At 39.5% G+C, this 17,969-nt stretch overlaps 2 protein-coding genes across 9 annotated transcripts in view; one reads left to right on the forward strand and one right to left on the reverse strand.

Annotated features, from left to right (window-relative positions):
- RNF138 (ring finger protein 138) overlaps positions 1–13,335 on the reverse strand; it is a 29,840-nt gene extending 16,505 nt beyond the window's left edge. Inside the window, exons 1-5 of one of the 5 annotated variants that reach the window (XM_048938508.1) lie at positions 13,228–13,324; positions 5,578–5,696; positions 3,427–3,568; positions 2,676–2,758; positions 548–575 (exon numbers count right to left, since the gene is read on the reverse strand). The gene's annotated coding sequence lies outside the window, so the exon portion shown is untranslated. Of the gene's footprint in view, positions 1–547; positions 576–2,675; positions 2,759–3,426; positions 3,569–5,577; positions 5,697–13,227 lie in introns of all 5 variants that reach the window. The other 4 variants (XM_048938503.1, XM_048938502.1, XM_048938504.1 and 1 more) reach the window with 4 other exon arrangements.
- Positions 13,336–13,394: 59 nt separating this feature from the next.
- TRAPPC8 (trafficking protein particle complex subunit 8) overlaps positions 13,395–17,969 on the forward strand; it is a 49,081-nt gene continuing 44,506 nt past the window's right edge. For all 4 annotated transcript variants that reach the window (XM_048938498.1, XM_048938499.1, XM_048938500.1 and 1 more), the window contains exon 1: positions 13,395–13,682. In XM_048938498.1, coding sequence (XP_048794455.1) covers positions 13,526–13,682 — 157 coding nt within the window. In that variant the 5' untranslated portion in view covers positions 13,395–13,525. The remainder of the gene's footprint in view (positions 13,683–17,969) is intronic.

Below are 17,969 nucleotides of genomic sequence, written 5' to 3' on the forward strand. Positions count from 1 at the left end.
ATTTGTTTGTTCCTTACATTGGCCCTTAATATTGCAGAATGAAATTTTGGAGGTTGTAAGGATACATTTCTCGTTTGAGGAGTAGATCCTCCAAGCTCACATCTTCCCCTGTTTTTAATGGTGAAAATCTAGATGACTGTTAAAAACAAGTTTCCCAATTAGGCAGTCCACTTCTGACCTCAGTGAAGTCAGCAGCAAAACATTTCACAGATTCATTGAAGATAAGATTTGGGTTTTGTGTTGCTGCTGCAAGCTATCCCATTTCCTGTAACCTGTGCATGACAGATCTTGTGAAGCACAGTCATGAGTGCTGTGGTTTAACCCAGCAGCAGTTCAGCACCACACAGTTGTTTGTTTGCTCCACTGTGTTCCCAGGGAGATGGGGAGAGAATTGAAAATAGAGCTATTTACTAAGATAGAGAAAGGGAAAAGGATAATTGCTGACAAATATCTATCTATCCATATATATATATATATATATATATATATATATATATATATATATATATGAATGTATATAACAAGTAATGCACAAGAAATTGCTCACCAATCCCTGATGAACGCCAGTTAGTCCTCTGAGCAGCAGAAGAGAGATAATAAACATTAAGTATAATATATTAATGTTATTCTATAGTCATATTTTAAACATTGATTAACAGACTTGTTGAATCTTGGTAAAGAAATTTCAAATAATACTGACCCATGTGTCTGTACTGTCACTCCAATACAGACAATCATCCTGACTGCAGATGCAGCAGAATGAAACACGCTCGTGTCTCAGTCACTTAATTGCAATTTCCTCACCCCATGTGGAAATTGCAAATGAAATTAGTTTTATGGCAACACAGCAATCTGTGCATTGATGTGATTGAGGCACAACAGGAGCATTTGCCAAGAGCGATCTGCCAAATATCAGGAACAATATACAAAGATACATTCTGTGAAACATGATTTTTAAAATATTGAAATTGAAGTCAATATTTAACTACTGTTAATATCAAGGTGTTTACGCAATTCACTGTTATTTTTAAGCAAATCTTACCCCCTACAAAATCCATGGCAAGAACAAAAAACAAACAAATTAAAAAAAAAAAAAAGGAAAGAATCAACAGTGTTAACAACAAAAAAATTTTGCTGCTTTTATGCTCTCTGTAGTTCACAACTCAGCAAACAGCAGCTTTCAGTAGTTCCAGTAGTTCACACATTTGCTGGTGGTTTACATTTCATGGTATTTTCACACTGCTGACAGACTAGCAAGATTGGAGAGTATTGCTTTGCAGCTAGCCAGACAAACAAAATGATAAAATACGGATGTGAATACAGAGGAAAAATAAGGAGTCAGCACATAAGCTCATAAGCAGCACAAAAAAAAATAACGTGTATAAAAGTATGGGGAAGTGAGAGGACTGAAAAGTTCATTAAACAGAAAGACACAAATATGTATTCAAAGATATGGGAGGAAATACTTGGCTTTAAATACATGTTCAAGTAAATATATATGAATTAAATCTTAATTAACTGTTTTCCTATTGATGTATGCCCTGTCCTCCACCACAATGTCTTCTTTACCATTTGCTCTGTACCTTGTTTTGATGAATGTACGCGTTCCAGTTTGAACAGCTGCATTTTAAACATTTGCATGAGTAAGTGAAGTTTCAAAGGCTTTATATAAACTTACCAAATAGTGGGAATAAAAAAAATTACTCAATTTTATATATTTATGAAGTTTAATAAGTCTGGGTGTAGCCAAGAAGCTTACAATTGGGCCATTTGCTATTTCTCCAGCCAAGCCAATGTACAGTCATGAAGATTCCTTTGCATGGGCTTAGACTCGAGCTTAATTTTTGCAGTGGCACCAGCAGGATATTTTGGAGCAGTTTTAGATTTGGAACTTGATAAGTCTAGCAAGAATCAGAAATGTAAGTCTTCTACCCATGCTCCACATTCTGTGCAATTTTCATGTATCTTTGTCATTTTCTTGGCAACATCAACAGCTGGGATTCCTTCAGAAAGGCAACAAGCTTGGCAGTAAGATCAAGACCACGTATTGTTCTTTCAACTTGCAGAAATACAGGAGGGACAGAATCTCTATGTAGAAAGAAACAAAACCACGTTAATTTCCTGCCCAGTCAGGACAGGAAACAGAAGGGTCTCAGCTACAGACGCAGCTTAAGGTTAACAAGGCAAGGATGTATACTGACTGCCAGTTGCCCAACTGGTGGGGCTGAAGAAGCTGCTATGCCAGACTGCATAGAGCCAGCAGTGAGCATGTTACTCAGCCAGGATGAGTGTGGGGATGACAGGCACAGACAAACTGGGTGGTGGCAAAAGTCCTTACACCTCTGATAAACCTGCATGTGTGCCCCTCTGCTATATATTACTATCCTGAAGGAAACATGGCAGGAGCAAAACTTGTTTGCAAGTCCAGCCACACAAAACTTCATATAAGTAAGCTGTTGGAATTGCACTGAAATAGGTAACAAGTGGGAACATCTGTTTAGGCACTTCTGCTTAGCAATTTAAATGCAGTATCTTACAGAAGAGAGACACTTAATCCACATAAATCACTGTGGTCATTTGCCAGTCACTCCACCACCACCAGTTGTTACGTTGAGTCAATTTTGGATGCTGCAGTTCTCACCCTTCTTTGCTACACCTCATGGAAAGCCACCCACCTTTTCTGTCTCCTCTTCCCAACCTGCAGAGCAGCAAAGGAATCAAGTACTTCTCTTTCTTTGATGTTTTAGTGCAAATCCACCTGCATTGCCAGAAAAATATTTCAGCTTTAACCTTTAGCAAAGGTGAATGTTTTAACCTTTGCACCAGAGCTGCTAAGTCAAAGGTCTGCATTCCCCCATTACTGTGCAGACAGTAACTCCAGCAGAGGACTGGAGTTGGAAGCAAAACCTTCTTTCCACTATGAAACAGCTTGCCAAAGCTTTTCTGCCAATTTCCAACATGCCAAACAGCCTGTGATCCATTACAATAGGGTTCTAGGTGTGATATCTTCTTTGGAAGCCTTCTTTGGATAGCCCCATTGAACTCTGTAAAAGACAACTAAATCCCCAGTCAGACAGGTGGTGTATTTTTGCAGGAGCACAAATTATTGCACAAAGTGCAAGGAGAGTACAGCCAAGACCCAACATGCTCTCTGTCCAAGGATAAACTCTGAATTGTTACACGATTTGCCTGCAGGCAGGTTTTAACTTGGATTAGTTCTGTACTTTAGATAGGGTTGAAAAAGTTTCTTTGTGTTCTCTAAGTACTCTATAGAAAGACTACACTTGCTGTGTGAGAGCTTTCCCCTTTTAATGTCTCAAAACATACAGACCATCCTTGGCAGTTTGTTAGCCCTCCCCCTAAACTGTGAGTAGCAAGAAAATAAAGGTAATGTAAAAGATGTAAGGGAAGATAAAGAACACTTACACCTGAGTGCTGTCACTGACCGTTGTTATTAGTCAGTGATTTGTTCTACTGACTGTAAAAACAATTAGGATGAACTTCAATTTCAACAATAGAAGATAAACCACCCAGTTTATTTCTATGCTTTATTTGTTCCAGTGAAAACCTAGAGGTAAAAAAAAAAACAAACCAACAAACATCACATAGAGGCCTTAATGCAGCTGTCAAAGCAACCTGCCAAAGAAACTGTTGGGTTATATTTGCCTGTGATGAGTAGAAATAAGAATACATTCCTTTTAAGTGTCCTCAATTACGTGAGCGCCTGAAGAACAGAAGTAGCATTGCCAACTATTTCTACAAGGACTGGCAATGTCATGATACATTTGATGATGCACGTAGTTGAGCTGGAATCTATCTAGGTTTTTCTCGTTTGACTGAAGGTTACACCTACTCTGTTAGGTACAGTTAGGGTGTGTTTCAATATCTTTGGGGCAGTGTATTATTTATTATGAAAAGATATTTTTCTTTAATACTGGGAAAATTTGAATGTAGTATTACTAAGAATGACCAATAACTGTGTGTGTCTCAGTATATACTTTTCAGAATCCAATGCATATTTTGTTACTTAAATGCTTTTACTGAAGCAAAATTGGGTATGACCCACTTTTGAGTGGGTTTTGAGTAAGAAAGCGAGAAGGAAATACAGTAGATTTGGTAACCCCAAGATGAAAGCATCTGCATGTTCTGTATCTCTCAGTTTGTATCTGGCCTGCAGTAAAACTTGTAATCTCCTGTCAAGTGATCTGCATGGAAATTTCCATCACAGATTTGCTTCTGGAGGCAGATGTCACCCTTTTTTGAGCCCAAACTCCATAGTGATGATTATCTCTGCTGAACTTTTAAATATAAACAGTTTTGACAGTCATGTTATTAACATGCCAAATCAAATTTGTAATAACAACAGAAGGATAGCAATATTTCCTGTGCACTTTTTACTCATAAGTTACCTGCTGATGAATAATAAAAGCAAATGTAAGAACATCTTAGAATATCTTAGGTAAAACAAAAAATAATTTTAAATAAAGCTAAACAACAGTATCCATTTTTACAGAAACTGCAACAAAATATGTTCCAGCATATGTGAAATCTTGTCAGATGGAATCAAGTCAATCAATTTTTTTTTTTGTAAGTTACTGCTTATCTTTAGCACCAAATGCAACATGAGGAAAATTGTAATACCAAGGTTGAATTCTTATCTTGTCTATTGTTGTGTTACTTTTGGTGCCACTTGGTTAAGATTTAGATTTCAGTTACATACAAATTTAATTTGTATCACTACATTAATAATATAATGCCATAAAGTATCATTAACCACTGAAAGATAATGAAACAAAAGCTATGAAAGAAAAATCAATCAGGGGTCAAAACTGTAGTTTTTCCAGTATGTCACAAATTTACAGTTTGATGTAATATAAATATGAATAATGTATGGAAAGCATTTAGTCATCAGTGCTAAAAGCAAAATATATTTTTTTTAAAAAGCAAATAATCCCTTAAGTGCCTGTCAATGCTATGTGAAAGTAAAACTGGCATTATAATCACTGATATATGAAGAAGTGCCATGAAGACAGTGGTAATTGGAGCATTGGAGTTTTCAGGAGTTACTAGCAACAATTTTTCAGCACAAAATAGGTACCACACACACAGACCTGAGCGTGGTGGGTAGAGGTAGAACATTTGCTAGGCTGGAAGCTTGTGATTGCCTGAAGAAAAGTGGTCACAACTGATTACGTCAAACAAAGGCAGACAGAGCACAGGCTCAGCCACACTCTTTCATACACATATGTGATTATATATGAGTAAGCATTACTTATGTGTTTGTATTTACTGGGTGTAGCAATTGGACAGATTAGTATCATGGGAAAGGTACTATACCAGAGGTCTAATGATGGAAGGGCACAATAGAAAGGTGCTATAAAGGGAGGGAAGGTGATTGTTCACACACATCAGAAGATTACAGGTTCACACAGAAAGACTCCACCAAGGAGATCTCCAGGAAGAGATCCTTCCCCAGTGGCAGTCAGCCCTTAAATGAGGTCTAAGAGAAATGCAGCCAGGCTCCACCCCTTCTGGTTGCACAGGTGAATTGCCTTCACCTGTGCTCCTGGGACTAACCTGGTCATTTCCTCAGGTGCTCTATCAGTGCTTCAGGCTGTGATTCAACAGTTACCTTACAGTGAGATACACATAGGCACATATGTAGATAAATTCTCTACATCTGCCTGATTTGTTTTCTATTAAAAAAAAAAGAAAAGAAAAAAAAAAGGTCAAGAAACATTATGGTCTTAACAAAAATTAGGATGTATATCAGAAGATTCAATTACATGGTAATTGTTCCACAGTATCTTAGATATTAAAAAATGCTGTTTTATTAAAAGCTCTTTCTGGAAAAGGAAGGAATGCCAATAATTAAAAGTAGATAGCAATCATAAACATGACAATAAAAAACACCCAAACAAAGCCAAAGAAAATTCAAGTCTAGTAAAACTAGAGACAATAGAAGGAAACCTAAAGTGTAAACACAATAAACTTCTTTATTGTTAGAGTGAAGAAGCACTGGAAAAAGCTGCGCAGAGAGGTGATGGCGACTCCTGTGGTTTTGTGAAAATAAGTGAAAACATCAGTAAATGCTTGGTACTAGGTTAACATAAGAAAGCTAATGATGCAAAATGTGTTCAGTCGTTAGCTGCTTAGTGGTATTTGGTAAGGAGAAAATGAAGTATTTATATCTGATCAGAATATTGTACAATTTGCCAGTCTACAAGCTAAATACTAAACCAAGAGTGCACAGATATCTTTCAGTCAATAATTGTAGAAGATCTAGCTGAGGAGTTTTCTGCCTTGCTGAGCGTACAATGGAAATCCTGCAAAGTTGAACTCATACAACATGGTTGACCTCATAATTTATAAAATGTAAAAGATGAAGTTCAGTCAATAAAAGCATATTAACACTCTCTAAGAGTTTTGGAAAAAGGCCTCATCAGCTGAACTCGGGTTATTCTTTGCTGAACTTAAAAATATATTGATGTTTGCAACTGTGCTGAGGTAATACACTTAGCAACAGTATTTAACTTGATACTTTGTGGTCTTCAAACTAAAATGAATTAGTATTGTATAATGTTAATAAGGCACATTGGAAAAAAATGTTATATTACAGATCTTACAAAATAGCATCAAAACCTTAAAAACCCAGTAGCTGGTAATAATTTCATGAATAATCTGGAAACAAATTTAAAAATTAAAATAATGTTTTGGGGTTTTTTGGGTCTGTTTTTGCAGAGCCAAAAGTGCAGAAGAAGTAATAAATGGTGATGACAACTGACATTACAGAATCAATCCGGTTTCCAGGATAAACTGGGCTCATTCAACTATCATGCCTTCTGAAGTAGCCAAATGTAAGCTCATATACTTTAGTTCTAAAAGGGTAAGAAGTAGCCAAATACAATGAAAGGATGAGAAGGTTCTAGCAGGCAATATCTTGAAGATACTGATATTTGCCTGCTAGGATGACACATCAACAATGGTTATCAAAGCCATGATATTTACAGAATGTAGTTTCCTGTGAAGGTATGTGAGCATCACCTTGACAGAGAAGAACTGGAAACATCATAACAACACAGGGCTGTATGAAAAAACACGGCACATTGTTCCCTCCTGATCCCTAAATGTGGCTTCAGAAGTCCCTTCAGTCAAGGACTAGAATACTTTACTCAGCCTATGACCACAGATTGTCTGACTAAAAGTGCATTAAGGAAACTGGGATAACAGAATGGGACTGGATACAGAGAGATTGCTCCGTAGCAAAGGCTCTGGAATAAATTTTCCTTTGTATATCTTGCACATGCATATAGTGAATATTGCTTCTGAACCACAGCACATTTTCCCACCCACACATAAGCCATGGTTTTGCAGTTGAAAATACTGTCGAAGTACAAATATTTGTTGACAGGCTTACAAAGAGCCCACTGAGCTGCCTTTCCTTCTTGTTCCCTGTCATGCTTAAAAATGCTAAAATAGTAGAGGAGTTTCTCACTTGAGTTTACTGTCATTTATGCAGGTCAAAATGAAGCAAGTATTTCCCACTTCAAAACAGGAGACACTAGAAAACATACGTACATAAGACAGTAATGCTGTTGCTTTGAAATAGGATATTTATTCAGTTTCAGTGAGCATCCTGAGGGGATGACTCTTCCTCTATTTACCTGCTTTTAATGAAGCTATTATATGAGAAAGTAATCTCCAACAATTATATTATTCAGCATAGCCTTCTAAAACATTAATGTCTTAACCTTTGCTAAAGTGAGTCATAAAATTAAGTAATTGAGTAAGATCAGTTAGATGCATACTGCCAGGTGACAGCATGTGTAGCCATTACATTGGTTTTATAAAATAACTGTAATCTCTAACATGCCCTTGTGCCTTGAAGAACTAGGGAAAATCCTGCTACGTACACTTTAATTGTTAGCATTTTAAGAGAAAGGATAAAATCTTTTGGTTAATTCATGAAATTACTTAATTTCCATGCTTCTTTCATGAAGTAGTAATGAAAAAAAGCAGTACCTGAAATTTATTGTTGGTTGTCAGCATACAGAAAAATAATCTATTGAAAGCCAACTAACTTTAAAAACCTTCTTTAGTACTTTTCTCAGTTCCTTTTGTCTGATGCAGACTGTATCTGGGGCTTCCATATAGAACCACCAAACTTCCCACCTCAGCCACAAGGACTTCCCATCAGGTTTAATCTTTCTAACCTGAAACCATTACTATGCCCTGTTCATCTAATCGGAGATTTGGATCCAATGCTTTTTCCTGGCAGTACTGCCCAGATACAGCTTTGTACGCCGTTTTGTTGTTGTTCTTGTTTTTCTTGGTGTTTCTTTGTTTCTTTTTCTTCCTATGCCTCCTTTTGTTTTATTTATATAGTATTGCCTGATCAGCACTTTTTTGATCAATTTGAAGAATAAATGTAACAAATGTAACAAATCACTTGGTTTTCTTTCAGACTTCACCTTGTCATGTCTGTTACAAAAACAAGAAGTGGAAGAAAGACATTATATCCTGTGGTCGTGCTTTTCCAGTTTAGGAGCCAGCACTATCAGACTCCAACACGCTTTTCCTTCCTCTGTTTCCTTTCTTTCCCAAATAGAAAAATAATAATTATCTGTTCAGTTCTAGTTCCTAACAGTGTAGATGACTCTCTTGTAGGCAATATGCTATCTGAAAGCTGCTGAAAGAGGATATTTACTCTTTCTCCCTGCCTTCCATCTCTTCCCAAGCTGAGAACTACATTCCGACAAATACCAGAGACAAAACAATTCAGACCAGAGTTAATTCCTTTATGCTTCAGGTGAAAGTGCATCTCCAGAACTTGAATAGTATAGAACAATATAAGTAACATTTCCTTCATTCAGCAGGAAGACTTATGGGGAAAGATAAATATTAATAAACAGAATTACACACACACTGCCTCTCTGTTGTCAGCTTTTTGGCTGAGCAAACAGCAGCAGTGCTTTCAGTGCAGGCAGCAGTAAATGACTGAAGTCACCCCAGAATGGAAGGCATAGCTATGTCTATATTTACAATTAGTGCAGCCTGGAAGTGAATTTTGTAGACTGGATCAGCTGATACTTTTTGCCTTCTGGGCTGAGTGAACGTAATGACTGCGCCCATAGAAAGCACTTTATAGTTCAGTTACATCTAAAATCATTCCTTCACACGAACCCAAAGCATGCTTGCTTCTCATTCAAACCGAAACTGTGACAAAGTTATGTCCTCTATGTTGTCCCTGCATGCCCATTTCATGCCATGTAAGGTTTCATCAGCTCCCTGCTGTTTCTGCAGATGGCTGAGGTTGCTCACAGCCCAGGTTTCCTTTGCAAGACCTGGTCCCAGCTCCTGCTCTGAGCCACTGCTCAGCCACAGTTTGGCGCAGCTCTGGTCAAGTGGTAAGCTGGAACACTTTAAAAACAGGGTTAATTTTCAGATGTCTTAGTTCTTTTCTTCAGCCGATGGTGCGCTGTACATCCACTTGAGAAGCAGAGCCAGATTTATGGAGGTAAAAAGTTTTGTTTTGTTTTGTTTTCTTAATCAGTAAATGAGGCTAAGATTGGCTTGAATTCCTTTGTGAATCCGCTCCTTAAGTAGATATGCACATGGTGGCTCTGAAGATAAATAGGAACGCCCTGTAGTTACTTTTATTGTTGATTTGATTCAGCTACAACTAGGGTTGAAAGAATTATTAAACAGGGCATAGCTCAAAGGTTTTACATGCTATTTGGACTGTTTCAAGCTCTCCCTAAACTCTCTAGACACAAAAAAATGCAGAGAACACGGAACTTAGAAGAACTTTTCCCAAGAGAAATAGGATCATGACCTTAATCTGAAAAATTTCCATGTTTCTCTTTCTCTTTTCTATATTTTTTTTTCCCCAAAAAAGTAATGATTTTCACTCACAAGGAATCTAAACAGAGTGCTGTCAAGGAATGGTGCAAACTCAGATAACAAAATGGTTACTTGAAAATATTACTTGTCCCATCTTTTTGCATACAATAGAGGCTGTTTTTTTTCTTTGCTTTGTTTAAATTTGTATTTCTTTCTCCTCAGTTGGCCTGAGGTCTGATAGATGAATCATCTGCCTGACTGTTAGGACTATTAAATACTAGTAATATTGAGATGACCTTTCTATGACTGTTTAACTGCTTGCTGTGTATTAAGATACATTTTGCAGTTAAAAATTCCACCACTGCTTTAAGTATAGATTTTTTTATTAATATTATTTTTGAGGAAAAGTATGTTTAACATGTTTGCTTGGTTTGGTCTATTTTATTGATTGATGGATTTGTAATGCTGTGAAAAGTAATCTGTTTGTGGACAGACAGGAGATTCTTATCATACAAAACACAGGAAATCTCAAATTGATTTTATCCCCAGGAGTAATATCTGGTGAACAATAGAAAATTGCCAGTATTGTTCTGATGCATTTATTATTATTGTAGGATTTTACAGTACACAGAGCTTTATTTATGTAACTAAATACCTAGGAAAAATGCCCTATGTGATCCAGGAAATAGTTGATTGTTAACTGAGAATCTACTGTTCGAATCATTTTAATTTTCTCCTTATGCCTCCAACAGTACTTAAATACGTAGAAAAGGAGAACTAGAAAATCTGTTTCAATAAAACAATAGTGAGACACTATTCTCTTTTCAGAGAAAGATTACTGTTAAGGAACCTTTGCAAGTTCCTCTGTCCTAAGAACATTGCTGTCTTACTCAGAATACTGAAGTTTAACTGAATAGCAAAAATGTTTAAGTTCAGCACCTCAAATCTTCCAGAAAGCACACACAAATAACATGAAAATTTTCGGCTTCCCTGTGGACTAGGGTAGCAACAATGCATATGCTAGAAATATAGTATCTGGTCTTAAACCACAATCAAAACTGACTACATTAAAAGCTACAGCATGTAGCTCAAGGAAATTATATCTTCTGCTGTATGTCAGTACTAGACACAGTGTGTCAAACTTAATTTTTGTCCTTGTGTGACTGGCACAAATCCAGGATCTTGTATATGCATGTTGCTACCTTCCTAAAGAGAAAGTGAAGCTGCAGGGCTGTTTCTGAAATTTATCCCCACTGAGATGCATCGATAGAAGTATTATTTCTCCCAGTTGGCAGCAGGTTTATTGATAGTGGTTGCTCCAGACTGGCTGAAGTTTGTAGTTCTACTTTGTCTTGAAGTAAAAGACAAAATAAAGCAAAAACAAAACAAACTCCAACCAGCCAGGCCTCCCTCCCCCCCCCCAGTAAACTAACAACAAGCTTTACCTCTTCCTCTGTCTCACCTTTATGTTTGCATGAGCTGTATCAGTTTCTTACCCAAATACACATAGGACATATATCATCCTTTCTTGTCCTATCTCTAAACCTACGATGTGAGGATGTGATTTTGCATCACTAGCCATGTGCCCATGTGTGTGTGAAAGACCTGTAGGTGCTGGGGCAGTGGCTGTGGCCCCAGCTTTGGCAGGGAGCAAATCCACAGCCTAAGCAACTGGTCTAGCTGCCTGATGTGGACTTGCTTGCAAAATCACCTGCTAATGACTTCTGTCAAGTATGCTAAAGTGTACCATTTTCCACACCTGGCATGGCAGGGTGGAAGGGAGTGAAAAATCAAACCTGCAGCAGCAAAGCAACAGCAGTAGAGCCTATGCACTTTCAAGATCAGTTTTTTTCAGTAATGCCTTCTTTATTTTTACAATTGAGAGAGTGGACATATTTTTGTCTCCATGATTTTCTTTGTTCTGCTTTATTCAAGACACCCTTTCTTACTTTTTCATTCTCTTATCTAGACATCCCTGTCCCACCCTATCACATTACACAGTCTCACTTCTTTCCCACATAACTCCACTTCTGTTTCTCCTCTGCAAAAGAAGCAGTATTTTCAGCTAAATAATCCAGATGGCTAGAATTTGGGATTATGATTATGACTTCTTATCAATCCCTCTGTAATTCTATCAACTGTTAATCCTACATATTAGTAGGCTGACTTTAAAAGCAAAATTTTGCGCCCAAATTGACAGGCTTGGGAATTATAGAAGTAATTAAAGATGATATATTACATTTCTTCAGATGTACCTTCTGCCTTGTAAATGATGTTATTTTAATCCTCTGACAGTGGTATTTTTAGCAAACAGATCTGAGATACAAACACCCTGAGCTACTGTGTTCCTTGAAGTCGGGGGTGTTACTGTCTCTTTGGTAGAGCAAACAAGTCAGAGGCTGAATCAAAGGTTCTAAGCCATGGGAAAACATGGGAAGTGAAACTGAACCTCTGCTAAAAAGGCACCAGGATGTTCAATATTTAAAAATAGCTTTTAATGTCAAATCAGTTGTGGTTAGGACTGGGACTTCTTTGCTCCATATCAATCTACCAGATGTAGTCTGTGTGCTGTTCTAAAGCACAGGATTAAGTGGGATGGGGGAAATGCACTGTTGTTTCCACATGCCAGGTGGAGGTCCCATTTTATCTCTGGAAACATTATTTTGGACTATCTCTTTGGAGAGCTTCCAAACATGGACGAACCATAAATATTTGCAGAAAGTTGGCCTTTGACTTTTTCTAGTATCCATCAAAACCAAAATATTTTTAGTGCCATCTTGAGTAGCTTTTGGATAGCATTTCCAGGATCAGCTGTTGAAGAGTGCCCAGAGGAGAGCCATGAAGATGACTGGAGGACTGGAGCATCTCTCCTATGAACACAGGGTGAGGGAGATGGGGTTGATTAGTCTGGAGAACAGAAAGCTCTGAAGAGACCTCATTGCAGCCTTCCGTACTTGAGGGGAACTCATAAGCTGGAGGGGGACTGACTTTTTACATAGTCTGATAGTGACAAGACAAGAGGGAATGGCTTTAAACTAAAAGGGAGGAGATTTAGGTTAGATATAAGGAGGAAATCCTTTACACACAGGGTGGTGAGGTACTGGCACAGCTGCGCAGAGAAGCTGTGGTGCCCCATCCCTGGAGGCACTCAAGGCCAGGTTGAATGGGGCCCTGGGCAGCTGAGCTGGGAATGGGTTTTCAACCAGGATGGATTCATTCTGTACTATCAACAGAAATAACCTCATCTTCTTTTTGTTTTTAAAAGATCACACACTTAAACCGCAGAATAAGGAGAACGGTGCTCAAGCGCTCCCTGACCTCCTCCAGCTTGTAACCGCGACCACGGCCTCGACTACCACCCGCCTCACGAGATCCCGTCGCTACCTGCCAGAAAGCGGCGGTCGCCGGCGGCTTCCGCCCCATCGGAGCGCTCCGACAGCCCCGTCGTGTGGGGCTGAGCCTCGGCCACCCCGCGGCCACCGTCGCCTCCCCCTCGGCCCCGCCCCTCGCGGCCAATCACATGAGCGAGCGCGGGGGCCGCCGGGACGGGCGCTACCCGAGGCGCGACATGGCGGCGCGGGCCGCCTGCTGAGCGTTCGGCCGGCTACGGCCTCAGCAGGAGAAGCGGAGCTCGGCGGAACGAGGTGACGGGTCCTGCTTGGGCTCCCCGACGGCGGCGGCGATGGCACAGTGCGTGCAGTCGGTGCAGGAGTTCATCCAGGACTCGTTCGTGCCCTTGGTGGCCGCGTTGTGCAGCGAGGAGGCGGAGCGGCTGACCCGCAGGAACAACCTGAGCTTCGCCGAGCTGGTGAAGCCCTTCTGCCGCCTCACCTCGGAAGGTCGGTGCCGGCCGGGGGGGTGGGGAAGTCGCCGCCGCTCCCTTTCTCCCGCGGGGGCGAGGGGCAGGGCGGGGAGGAGCAGCCTTACTCCGGGCTACCGGCGCGGGGCCCGGGCGTCCCGGGCTGGCCGGGTTGCCCTTTGGCTGGGCTGCTTCCATTTGTTGGGCTTTTTTTTTTTTTTTTTCTTTTTGCTCTGTGTAACCTTGGAAGTCAGGCTATTCTTGGAGGCATGGCAAAAGGCGGCAGGGTCGAGGGAAAAGGTATCTTTAAAGCGTGTTCGTCCGAGTTGCTGTCTGCCTTATGTTTGGAGCGGGTGCTCTGGCTGTGTGCCTTCTTGCTACCCAGCTTCGGAAAGCATGGCTGGTCTTGCAGCTGAAGTCACAACCAGCATTCTGGAAGGAGTTTACACGGGTAGATAGTGGTAGGACAGGGGGAAACGGTTTAAAACTAAAGGGAGGGAGATTTAGAGTAGATGCTGGTGGGGAAGCTCTTTACTGAGAGAATGGTGAGATGCTGCTGGGATGGGTTACTCAGGGAGACTGTGGATGCCCTATCTCTAGAAGTGTTTAAGGCCAGGTTGGGTGGGCCCTGGGTAGTTGGTCTAGTATTTGATCTAGCAGCTGACAGCCCTGCCAAGAGGCAAGGGAGCTGGAACTTGATGACCCTTGGAGTCCTTTCCAACTCAAGCCATTCTATGATTCTTTCACCTCTTGTTTTGTCATATGTACTTCTTTGTTGATGCTCCTGTGAGTGGGGGCTGTGCAGACAGAAGGGGAGAACTGAACTGGTTATATGTCATAGATAAAAACAGCTGTATAGAATTCCAGTAAAACTAGGAATTGACTGTTTCAAAGAAAAAAAATCAGGTTTTTTAATATGTAAAACAGGTATTAACTTAATCTAATCTATGCTTTTCAGTCCATTCTTTATCAGAAAAGAACTGCAGAACTGCTCATCAGTGTAGCAGTGCGGTGGTTTTTGTCATATTAGGTTTTTGGCAGACGCTTAGCTCAGAGAGACTTCAGCTTTGTGTCTTGTGTTGAGAAAACAGAGCAAGAAGATGAGGCTTGTGCTGTCTCTGAAGATAGGTGTTTTGTGTTGTTGTTTAAGTGAATAGCAACAACTTGAAAGCCAGTATATGTGAAAGTTTACCTTTATTTTCTGGCAAGCCTAGAAATCATAATAGTCATATTTGAGCATTACTTCACTATAATTTTTTTTGTCTTTTTATATATATATTTTTTTAAAGTAGGGAGTATATAAACAGGAGTGGGAACAGCTGTTTACGAGGGTGGATAGTGATAGACAAGGGGGAGTGGTTTTAATCTGAGACAGGGGAGGTTTAGATTAGATATTAGGAGTAAGTTTTTCACACAGAGGGTGGTGATGCACTGGAACAGGTTGTCCAAGGAGGCTGTGGATGCCCCATCCCTGGAGGCATTCAAGGGATGTGGCTCTGGGCAGCCTGGTCTGGTGATTGGTGACCTTGCACATAGCAGGGGGTTGAAACTAGGTGATCATTGTGGTCCTTTTTAACCCAGGCCATTCTATGGTTCTGTGATCTTAGCACTCCTGAGCTATGTGGAATGCAGCACAGATTAAACAAAAACAAAACCACAAAGGCAGAAGATGAGAGCCTTGAAGTTTTGAAGTTCCTAATATTATTAAACATCTGTTTTGGTTCCTTGATAAAAAGTAGAAAATAAAACAAGGCATACTGCTCTAAGTGAAGCAATCATTCTGAAGGACTTTCAGTTTTCTTGTTGCTCAGTTGTAACTATTTTTGTTCTGACTACTGTAGCAGTTAAGGAACCTTCAAATCTCATTCATCCACGGTATTTCGGTGTAAGTGTAGATCCCTATGCCATATCAGTGCCTATAAACTGAACTGTTGTTCCTCCTATTTTTACTCTCTAAGGAGTTGGTTATGGCTAAAGTTTAAATTCCCTCCATGTGCTGTAAGACTTTGATCTTGTTAGTTGGTATACTGGTAATGCTTTTCTGTATTTCTCTGAAAGCTTGCGTAGGAAAGCTCTACTATTTAAATTTTATTAACTCATGACTTGATATTTCTGTGATAGGTGTTCTGTAGGTTCTATAGAGTAGTTGTATAAACAAACAAACATGCTTGTTTTTATCTAAATCACTGTGATCCAGTTTTCATTTCTTAAGCACAGGTGTGAGATTGTCAGGAGGAACGTTTGGGAAAAGACATCCTTACTGTTCTCTCTAAGCTGCCAAACTGATAGTGAAAAGTACCCTTCTGAAGGCCTTACCCAGGCTGGGAGGACTCATACACTGAAGTGGGTGCAGTGAGGTTTGTGACCACCCTACTATATGTGCTGGTCACAGTGTTCAGCACACTGCTGGCTGGATTGCAGTTACTCACTTCAAGTCTGGCTTTTTCTGCCAGCTTCATGGAAAATGCATTGCTGTGTGCAGTAAGCAACTTCTCATGGTGGAAGCTGGTATGCATGTGAGGGTGTGAGGGTGGGCAGATTGGTAATAAGTACTTTTTCTTCAGACAGAGAACTAGTTAAGTGCAGTAAAGTTGTTGTAGAGTTTGCACAATAGTAAATAGTTTCACTTATCTTCCAAGTACAAGGATGTCAGTGACAGGAAAGTGTGCCTGTTGCAGTCTGCACAATCACTGTTGTATGAATTCTGCTAACTGTATCCCATATATGAGATTCTGGAAACAGTAAAGGTTTTTGTATTGCTATGTGATAGTAGGTTTGGCCAGCCATTAGCATTTTTCCATGGTGTTTTTCATTGCCAATGGAGAGAGAGAGAGAGAGAGAGACAACGTATAGTATAGCAGATTGTGTGCATGTGCACCTGCCTCCAATGACTGTTTTACTATTTATGATTGTTTTGCTGACTTCAGTTTTAAGCACTAATTTTCTTAATAGGGAAGGAAATAGGGTGTAGTTTTCTTATTAGTACTTATTCCTTTACCTGGTGATGACTTCACTGAATTTGTAATATAAGCTTTTGTATTCATGCACGTCATTAGTACACTTATGTTGGTTCTTGAACTCTTCTGTTAATTGAGAAGGTCCTTTACTGGTTTGCTTCTGTGTTCTTAGTTCAGTTACAGTATAGATTCTTCTCTGTAGTCTGGGGTTTCTGTAGTTTACCAAAGACTGCATGTTCATCAGTGCTCTCCCTTAGAGAAAGTCCTGCTCTATGTTCAGAATAGTTGTTCGTCAAAACAAAGCTGGACTTTCTGCTGTGCACTTGTTGCTCATTCTTCAAACATTAAGAGAGATGAAGGCACAGACTGCTGCTTGGCTATTCAGGTGGTATTGAACCATTTGCTTCTTGCTGTTGCTGAGCCCAAGGAGATCAGCTAATTTCAAACAGAAGCCCACAAACATACAGGATAGATGCAGTGGCCCTCTGTGCTAAGTACTGGTCAGTACTAATTGACTGATGAACTTCTGCCCCTGAATGACTTGATGGGTTGCAAGGATATTTTTGGCTACATCAACATAAGCAAGTAGTGATGTTAGGGAATCCTGAGTGCAAGTTAAGAGTGCTTCTAAGTGTAGTAGTATAGATGTTCATAATAAACTACTCTTGTTATTGAATGATAAATAATTTAAAAAAATATATATTGAGAGAGCAACTTCATTTTTCCAGTTAAATTTTGACTTTAGACAAAAACAAAATCCCAAGCTTTCTTTCTTGAAAGTAATAAGGGCTATTACAAGGTGTATTGTAGATTTTATACCTTCATACTTATTCTCAAAGCAGCAGTATGTTTTTTTAACTGCCATGTTTGTTGGTGATGGTTGCTATTGAATTTAACAAACACATTTTGTGTAGGCAAGTTTTGTTTAACATAGCACCTCTTTTTTTTTTTTTTTGTGGTGCTCTAAAAATGTTATGTGAATTAATGCTGTCTTGGTGGAAGTAGTAGTATATAGCTCAAGGAACAGGTGTCCTTTCAAGATAGCTGTGGTTACTTTTTAGCCAAATCATTTTTTTGCCCTTGAAGTGTAAGGGGGGAACTTCTCATAGCTGTCTGATTCTAAGCTTTAAATAAGGAAGTGTAGGGGGAAGGCTGTTTATTTGGTGAGCTTAGTTTGATGTTAAAATTCTTTTAGTGAGCATTTTAGCCAGTGCTTGAGTTTTCTCGACTTCTGATAGGAAAGATATTCTAGTGCACATTACTACCTTGGACAAAAGATTGTCTGAGATCTCATTATATATTTCCTTCAGTAGTCCACAATCTATTGTAATAGATTGTAATATTATAGATACAATATTGTAATAGATTTT

The sequence above is a fragment of the Lagopus muta genome, chromosome 3 (assembly GCF_023343835.1).
Source record: "Lagopus muta isolate bLagMut1 chromosome 3, bLagMut1 primary, whole genome shotgun sequence".
Taxonomy (NCBI): Eukaryota; Metazoa; Chordata; class Aves; order Galliformes; family Phasianidae; genus Lagopus; species Lagopus muta.